The sequence below is a fragment of the Nanorana parkeri genome, unplaced genomic scaffold, assembly GCF_000935625.1.
Source record: "Nanorana parkeri isolate BGI_ZX_2015 unplaced genomic scaffold, ASM93562v1 scaffold1522, whole genome shotgun sequence".
In the NCBI taxonomy this organism is placed as follows: Eukaryota; Metazoa; Chordata; class Amphibia; order Anura; family Dicroglossidae; genus Nanorana; species Nanorana parkeri.
The window spans coordinates 283,330-293,132 of NW_017307790.1; the positions used below are offsets into that span (position 1 = coordinate 283,330).

Sequence of the window (9,803 nt, forward strand, 5' to 3'; positions counted from 1 at the left end):
TGCCCCCCCCGGTTGTTACGCCACTGTCCCTTGACTTAATTTTTACAGATCAAACCTTTTAAGATCTTATACAGTAATATAGAACTTTGTTTCTAGAATGATTTCTTAGCAAAAGTGAACTTTGACAATAAATGTCAATTTGGAAATATGTAAGTATTTGTAATCTAACCTTGTTAACATCTGCATTTATGTAATTGTTCAACATTGTGTTTTTTTTTTTCCTGATAGGTTTCTGAGTATTTTTCCAAGCTTAGACAGTCTGCAAATAGGGAAGTTTAATAATGCCTACAAAGAAGATTCTCCAACCTGTTTTAAAAGCAAAAGTGGATCAACTCTTTCTATATTGGTTGAGTGAGACACCGACACAACTGCTACTCAAAGACTACCTGCGAAGAATAAAAAATGGAGAGAATGTTATGGCGGACACTTTTGAAGATGGTGCGGATGTTTCACTTTCGAGCAGTAACAAGCTGGCACACAAAAGTGTGGATAACTTATCTTTGTCACCTGGGACTCCCTGCAGTCCACCATCTCGATCGCCTTCTTCTCTCCCCATAGGGCCATGTGGCAGCCCACGAAGCCTATTCACTCCCAGGACACGCAAATCTATTGGCTCAAAGTTGGTAAGTAATTTGAACAGGATGTATGGCAGTGTGGTTTATTTTGCCAAGGTTTCTACAGAGTAAACAAATTGCCATCAATTTATACTATCATGCACACCAGTTGTGGTCAAATAGGCCCTGGCATTACCACAAGGCTGCAAATAATATCTAATATTTAGAATGCTACTAAAGCCTGTCATACTGTGGACTACAGATCATGGATAACATTAGTTGTGTTAACAGAAGTGGTTGTAGACGAGATATGCTGCAGGAGACACAAAGTGAGGACATGTTACTTTAGACTGCTAGAGAGATCACTGCCATTATAGCACCTTTACAATCTAGTGATCCTACTAACTGCTGGGGTTGTAGGCCCACACAAGATGTACTAATGATGGCAGGTTGGGACCAGGGATATACATGTTTGTAATGGTAGTGCAAGGACCTGCATAATGGGATACAATTTGAATGGACTGTTTAGGTAACCCCTTACAGTTTTGGTAACAGATTGTGCAATCAGATTGCATTGTATGGCCACCTTGAAGGCCATACAATTTTTATGCAAGCAGATAGCCTTGTGTGACACTGGCCAGCTTTGCTCTTCAGCGGCTTCAGTAATACATTTTCCCTACCTGTAATGGATCATTTTACATTTTGATACAGTGCTGAAATGTGAATTGTATCAAGCCAACAGTTGGGAAAACACTGAGGTCTTGTGATGAAGAATAAAATTGCATGTGCTGGCACTCGGAGGCTCTTGAAATGAAGTTGATGCTACTCCCTTGCATACTCCCTTGCATAGTAGAGGGCTATTTTAAGAAGCCTAGTGAAATTTCCAGGATACATTGGCATTCCTGAAAGGATTAGCTAAAACTTCACTGTCATCTATCTGCCTCTGACAGCTGGTGTGATACTGGCACTAGATACTAAATATATCCATTCATATTTTCTCACCCACTGCTCTTTACCTGTGCAATAAGCATGTGTTTGTCATTTGCAGTTAATTGAATTGATGGATGTTAATGCCAAACTGTTTATTGTATTGATCTTCTGTGAGCCAAATAATGGTTATTGCTTTTTTATTAATATCTTTAACCTTTCAATTTGAATGAGCTAAAGTCGAGTTTGGTGTGGGTATGTATCTGGAAAGAATGCCTGGCACAGCTGCTCGCTTAATGTAAGTGATTAAAACTGTGTTCTTGTGAGCGTTGACCTTGTTGGATATGGATTACAGTTAGGAATGCAAATACCAGTTTTTCAAGTACCGATAATTTTTTTTTTTTTTGGTACTCGCCAATACTGATGGTCCCATTAAGCAAGCCAGGTGGCGTGTAGTGACTCACCGCCCAGCTTCCTGATTAGCCGGTAAGTCGGCTTCATGCGCCCTTGTCACCAGTTAATGACTCACCACCCGGCTTCCTGATTGTCCAGCTTCCCGACTAATCAGGAACTGACGAGGGAGCATGGAGTTGGCTTCCCGACTAATCAGAAAGCCAGGGGACGTGTAATGACTCGTCACCTGGCTTCCTGATACCAGAGGTTCTGGTTTCAGGAATAGCAGCGGGAGCATTTGGGTGAGTAACAGTACCAAATACTAGTTATCTGCACCGATGCTAGTATTGGTGCATCCCTAATTAGTTATTGCTTCCTAGTAAAGTAAATTTATAAACTCATGTTTTTAACGCGCATAGTGTTTCCAAGCCATTCATTACTGCCAGATTCAAGTCTTACACATTCTTGCAGAATCTAAAGGTCGGTATCTGTTAACCAATATAAGATTGTAAATCCATTCGTCAGCAATATGAATAAAACTGGGACAACATTGATGAATCTAAAATGTTTCTCATCTGCTTTGCAAATTTTGTACTGATGAGCTCAAGTCCCCGTACACCTTTTGTGTTCCGAGAACATGCTTTGACGCAGCAAATCAAAAATGTGCAACATGATTGAGGTGCCATTACTTGTTAATGGCTCCCAAATGCGGCCAGGAATATGAATGCTTTTTACTGCGCATAAACATGCACAAACGCGGTCACATCTGTAGCGGAATCGCCTGCATGAGCTACTTTCCTGCATTGAAATCAATGTGCAATGTGTGGCAAATGCGGGAAACACACACTAATGCACATTGACAAACGGAACAAGAATGTAGGGCCTGTGTCGACCAGCTTTTTTTTTTTTGCTTCCGAATTCCTCCTACTCCTATACAGGTCTATGGGAATGCAAGCACAGCTAGAAGTAGGTCTGTTTTCAAGTCAATGGCATCTGCAGTGAATTGTCTCAGGAGCGTCTCCAGGTGATTTCAGAAGCACGCTGCATTTGCCCATTGAAACTTATTGCAGGCCCTAATTCTTTGTCCTGCTTTGTTCTGAATTCTGTCCGTTATGCGGTATTGTGGCACCTCTAAGCAAATCGCAGCCATATGCATGCATGCATGCATACTGCAATACCTACAAACCAAAACTCAAACCTGAAGCAATACAGATACTGCTAAAGTTGCATTTCAACTTTCTTGGTTTTGGGCAGAATGTGGAAACTAATTTTAGTGAAATCATGTTAGTACGGTTGGAAGACTGATAAGGGTTAGATACTCCAATCAAGTTTATTGTTCTTGGAATCTCTGACCTGAATTTTATAGACCTTGTCACCTGATCATTCATTTCAACAGAAACATCCCCATAACGTTATATATGCATTTAGCATATTTTATGCATGTTTACCTGTAAAATCTCCATCCTAAAGCCCTCAGACTGCTGCTGGGTGTTGTCATCTTGGATGGGATATCAGCATCCCCAGACTCAGAGCAGTGACTCTAATGGCCTTGCTATTGTATTCCCCTTTGCTCCTTCTCTACAAAGGTTATGTAGGGAGGTTAGACACTCCCAGAAGGGAAGAGGACTATAATGCACAAGGAGGGAAGGAGCTGTGGTATAGAATTTGGCTCGTCCTGTGGTAAGTTTTTGTCTAACAAGTCAAAAGGTGCATTTGCCGAATGGAAAAACGCTGCAATTAGCATTTGCAATACTTGATTTTTTTGTATTTTTACGTGCAGTTTTAAGTTGAAGGGATCTCTCCAAAGGTGCCCATACACTTTACAACCCTCGCAAGACTAATGTCTTGCGAGGGTTGTAAAGTACTTTTTTTTAAAAAACGTATGATCTGCCCATCTTGGACAGGCAGATCGTACTTTCGGAAACCCGCCCCTGAGGGGCGGGTTTCCGATAACTGCAATGCTGAATGGGCAGTGTGCGCATGCGCACACCGGCCCGTTTGGCTGTCATCTCTCGATCATGTTAAAAGACCAGCTGAAAATGGTACGATTCTTGGCTGGTTTTCCAACATGCTCAAAATACAAAAGTCGTGCAACCGTACATTAGAAACGAAATTGTAGAAATGTCACCAGCACACCAATCCTTTTAAGATGGCAAAAGCTTCATTTATTGAAGTTTTTTGTCATATGACCAAACAAGCGCTTTCGGGACCGCGCAGGGTCCCTTCATCAGGCTTTAGCCATCAATGCTAAAGCCTGATGAAGGGACCCTGTGCGGTCTCGAAAGCGCTTGTTTGGTCATATGACATAAAACTTCAATAAATTAAGCTTTTGCTATCTTAAAAGGATTGGTGTGCTGGTGACATTTCTACAATTTTGCTGACGTTCGCGGCGCCCTCCGCGGTCACTGCGAGCACCCCCCACTACAAGGGACATATCGGTAAGGAGTGCGACAAGGATAGTACTAATCGTACATTAAAAACGGTCGCATGCCTTCCGTACACTGCACAGTTCTCGTACGATCGTGGGATTTCCCGCGATTCTTGTACGAGAATCGTGCATTGTATGGGCACCTTAAGAATATTCACTTCATCTGCTTGCTTTTTACTAGGGATGTACCGATACTTTTCGAGTACCAATGCCGATACTCTGCATTTTCATGAGAACCATCAGGGTTGCAGCTGGGACCTGGGTCTGGCACTCCACCACTGTCCCGAAATCATTAGTCTGTATTGTTTTACAAAAACTGCATGACGATAAACAAAAATGTACCAGTACTTGTACTCGCAAAACTGGTATTGTTGCATCCCTTTATTTATAAAAACAAATTCATACATTATAACAGATGCACAAATCCCAGGCGCTCTGTGCGCTCCTTACAAATGACAGCTGCCTCCTAACTTTTGAATGTTTCCTTGTCTAGTCCTGGAGCTCAAAGTATTTGTACCGAGTAAGGTATTTGCTATCGGTGCATCCAGGTCATTGGTTCAAAGTATCGAGCAGAGGGTCGGTATAGTCTGACCTGTTTTCTTTTGGTGACTTAGGTTTTATTTAAGCAATAAAATATCAGAAATACAGTGGCGGGCAGTAGAATAATGTAGAAATCTAAACCTTTGGCAGCCAGCCCCATAAGTGGGAGGATTTTTCTGTCAAGCTTTTACATGAACATCAATGTGTTTGCATTTCAGATGGATTGAGTTACTTGGAAAATTGTCAGAGTAAATGTTACAAATGACATTGTGGTGATGTGACCACAAACTGAAAAGACTTTTCTAGTTCCATTAAAAAGATTCCTCACTTCCATGAAAAGGCTTCTATTTCTTACCGCAAACTAAACTTAAGGCTAGGTTTATGTTTAATTGGGGATACACTGAAATTTGGCTGCCAGAAAATTTTAGCTGAAGATGATACTATGAGCAAAATGTCAAGCGTAAAAAAGGCTGAAAATGAGGTGCCTCCACAGCTTCCCTCCTGCTGGTTTGGCGCTGGCTGCACTGGTCTGTGTCCGCTCCGATCCCCGCTGGATTGACAGTGTTAGTGGGGAGGAGGAAGGGTTCAGGATGGATAACGGGGAGGATCAGCAAATATGTGAAATATTTGCTAAACTTTCCACGTACTGGTCATCGGTGTGATCAGTTCTGATCACACCAATGTTTGTAAATAAGTGAGGACATATATTAGTTACTTTGTCCCCAATTATAAATGAATATGAACTTCCTGTTCATTCATGATTGTGGACATAGTAACTCAGTTTATGAATGGACAGGAGCATTTAGTATAGAGTTCATTCCTGTTGATTCATAACAGGGGCTGCAGAAAAAGATTAAGGACTGTCAATTCTGTTTCAAAAGGGAAACATCAGGGACCCCCAACAGTAAAGTTAAAAACATGAAATAAAAATAAAATATTTTAATAAGGTTGGAAAACTCACTTTTGGCTTTGGCCTGACACGTTTTAAAGTTTCGGTCTAAAATGTAATTTTGGTGCATCCCTACTTTTAATAGTGTCATGTTACACCCATATTCTGGGCATTCATTACATGAAACATGGTCAGATCTCTAGTTCCCCCACTTAAATCGTGGGGTTCTTCTACCTGCTTGGTTTTTGGATTTGCGTGGCTGTGCATGGCTTCATTCGCACAGATGCGTCATCCATTCATAAATCCTTTGATGTGATCTGTGCATGAAAACACACAAAGTTCCATCTGCCACCGTAGTGAGAGGCGTTGTAGTTCTGTATGGAGTACAAATGCTTTAATGGCACAGCACTTATAGTCCATTCATACTTCCTCTCATCCCTGTAACTGAAACTCCATACCTTGGTACAAGCAGAGATGGAAGGAGCCAGAGCATTGCACCTGTGATCCACTAATCACGATTGCAATGATTTACTCGCTCCAATGGCAAAAAAAAACACTTTTTTTGTTTTATGAATGTGTATGCGTTTCTTTTTCTAAAAGGTAGTTTTTAATATCTAAAGTATAGCTGTGCAGTACCTGAAGAGAATAGCGTATACCTTACTCCTGAAATTCACATATTTCTGGCTGTAACGGGCAATTTTCAATCCCAATACCACTAGTGTTTATGGCATGGTCTGTATGCCGGCAAGCTGCATTTTCCACAATTAAGTTGCTCTTCTGTGCACTACCGAAGTTTATTTTCAAGGTCTGCTCTAAAATCAAGCATAAATACCTATTTAAGCTGTCCAAGATTGTATTTATGAAGTCATTATCTTGTACAGATACTGCTTCATATTGTGATTAGCCATCAGAATATACTGTATGAAGAGGTGTATTAGGATTCAGCTAAATAGTTCTGTAGACATGCATTTTGTTCTATATAGTTAATCATTTTGTCCATTTTATGTGATTGGTTTTTGAAGGTAATAAATCCTGTGATGAGACTAGGAGAATGAGGCAGTCACGCACACACGCACACATTCTGGAGCACTTTGAGGGAAATGGTGTGCTTGGATTGGTTTTGCAGGATTATGGACTGAAGGAAATGGTTTAATGCATAGAGCTGTATAATTTGGGTAAATGATGTATGTCTAGGAATACACTTGTTTGCTAGCAATACCTCTGTATAGCCTGCAGATGTCACTGCAAGTGCTCTTTTGATTAGTGTGGCTTTGCAGGCTGGAAGAAATGTTGGGGTTTTAGGTCCCTGAAGAAATGTTTTACCAAAAAGTTGTTTGTCTGATGCCTAATAAAATCTAATTGTAATATTATGTGAGGAATATTCACGGTACCTGACACCTAATTTACTTGTAGTTTTTCTTGCTGACACTAAACTTGGGAGTTCATTCTTAAAGAAGAACTATGAGTGCTTTTCACTCATCCTCATAGTTCTAGCCGACCTGTGACAATGAGACTGTCACAGGTCGGCTCAGTAGATCGGGAAGTGAGTGAACACATACCGGCGTTCGCTCACTTCTCGATCCTGTCACGGCACAGAGCCGTGACAGGGGAGGGCTGGATTCCCTGCTCCAATCCGCCGGCGCTGACTGGCGGAACGGACGGGGGAGGGGGTGGGTACAGCTGGCTTTGCCTCTAGATAGGCAGAGCCAGCTGTCACTCACGCAGCTGGGTGGATCCAGACCTAATTGTCGGGATCCGCTTCAGCTGCGGCGTCTCAGTATACCGCGAGCTGTAGCTCTCGGTATACTGAGCTTAGGATGACTGGAGGACGCTAGTTTTGTTCCCCCTTGTCCATGTGTGTGTTGTAAAGTAGCCACAGCTCCAAGCTCGCTCCCGTGATGGACTACAATCTCAATCCAAATTGGTAAACTAAATCTGAGATTGTAGTCCATCCCTGGAGTGAGCTCGGAGTGGTCAGTGGTGGCTACTTTACAACACACAGGGAGCAGGGGGAGCAAAAGTAGCCACCCTCAAGAAGGGACAGTGTCAGCATGAATTCAGAGATGATTTGATGATCTACAGCCAAGTGAATGCATTAAGATTTAACTCCTGAGTTTATGGTCACTTTATGTAATACAGCATGCTAGTACATTCGGTTGAAAATGTGGTCTGTATTAAGCTTAAATGTATTGCTGAGTGTTTCATGATGACATGGGGGAATTGACCTATTTTTATGCTTTGTGATCTCCTAAAACAAATATATACCCAAAAGAAGTCCTTGATCATTCCATGGTGTAAGGAGTTCTCTTCTGTAATCACTTTCACATGCTGAGTGAATGAGGAATGTATGATGCTGTTGGTCAGGTGGCGATAAATAGCTCGCATGTATTGGCTATAAATAACAGCAAGCTTTAGTGTGGCTATTACAATCTTGAAGCTAAAAAAAGAAAAGACAACATACAAAAGAGTGGAATAGCGCTGCACTATTGTCCCTGAATTGGTGTTTATCTGTAGGAAAAATAAAGAGAAATCATGTGCATATAGTTTTGAGTCTGATGAAGCTTTGGCCCTTGTCCATGCAGAAGGGACGAGGCAGTTCCGGTCACTTTGAAAAGAAATCCAGAGCACTGTTGTGGCAGCCAGTTGAAATGTCACCATCTAAAAAAATGACAAAAGCACAAGGGATGTCCCGATGCAACTTTTTCAAGACCAAGTACTTCCCCTCGTGTCCTTGTCGATACCAATTGCCAATACTTTTTCTTAAAGGGACAGGTGACTTTAAATGATCCGTAGTACAACTACATGTTATGTACTATGTATCATGATTTAACCTATTCATGTTAGCAGTGGAAAATTGTAAATCTATTGCTGTGGTGTAGTGGAGGCGTGTGCTGTATATATGTACTACATATATATGGTTCTGACGAAGGGGGCGTGCCCCGGAAACGCGTCAACGTCACTCGCACACAGAATTCCCTTAGTGGATGTCCATCTGCCTGCCAGCTTCCACTCTATGGCTGTATTTTATCTGTTTGTGAGTACCTTATGTTTTATCTTTGACTATTGAAAATAAATTTGATCTGCACCAGAAAAGGCGCCCCCTCTGTCTTCTCTTCCCAGATTTCGTAGCTTTCCCGGCTTTTTCTGGGGGCAGCATCCTGCAGTAAGCCTAAGTGGATTTCCCAGTGAGGAGAGATTGTTTGCGGCGCTTTATTGCTTTATGTACTACATATACATTACACACGTTCAGTACACTATAGCAATAGATTTACAGCCAGCCCTGTCCCAGCTTCCCTCACTCAGTTTCACTCCAATCCCTTTTGCCTCATGCGGTGCCTCTCGTAGTCGGCGCTGGGCAGGATCGCTGCATAACGTTTCGGTGCTCAGCTTGTGGGAGGCGCTCACAATTCTGCCCTGCTAACATGAATAGGTTAAATCATATCCGCAGTACATATACAGCACACATGTCCAGTAGTCTGCAGCAATAGAGTTACAATTCTCCCCTGCTAACATGAATAGGTTAAATGATCCATAGTACATAACATGTAGTTGTACTACGGATCATTTAACCCATTCATGTTAGCGGAGAATTGTAAATCTATTGCTGCAGCGAATTGGGGATGTGTACTGTGCATGTACTACATATAGAATACACTGCAGCAATATTTAGAATTCTGCACTGCTAACATGAATGGGTTAAATGATCCATAGCAATAAAACACACAAGGACGCAATGACCTGGATGGTATGTATTCTACAGACTTCCTATCTCTGTCAAGGAGGGAAAAATAAAGTGGTGCACTTAAATGTGCAACCAAGAACTGGACGAAGGGCGGCCTTAACCCTTTCGCTGCCAAGCCCTCCGGAACATTTTTCAAATCAGCTGGCCAAGCCATTTTTGAATTTTCTGCAATTTTTTCCTATTGATTTGATTTTCAACTGCTGCGTTGCTAGCGTTTGTAAAAGACCCCCCAAACCATATATTTTCTGAAAGCGCAGGCCCGGTAGAATAAAAAGATGGTGATACTAAATTTGTAGGCCCTGCGATAATTGCGCAAATGTTTCTCAAATT

General features: G+C 41.8%; 1 protein-coding gene across 3 annotated transcripts in view; it reads left to right on the top strand.

Moving 5' to 3' along the window:
- The first annotated feature begins 281 nt into the window (after positions 1 to 281).
- LOC108798611 (serine/threonine-protein phosphatase 2A regulatory subunit B'' subunit beta-like) overlaps positions 282 to 9,803 on the top strand; it is a 56,959-nt gene continuing 47,437 nt past the window's right edge. For 2 of the 3 annotated variants that reach the window (XM_018570369.1, XM_018570372.1), the window contains exon 1: positions 330 to 623. In XM_018570369.1, the coding sequence (XP_018425871.1) occupies positions 417 to 623 (207 nt within the window). In that variant the 5' untranslated portion in view covers positions 330 to 416. Of the gene's footprint in view, positions 624 to 9,803 lie in introns of all 3 variants that reach the window. The other variant, XM_018570368.1, reaches the window with a different exon arrangement.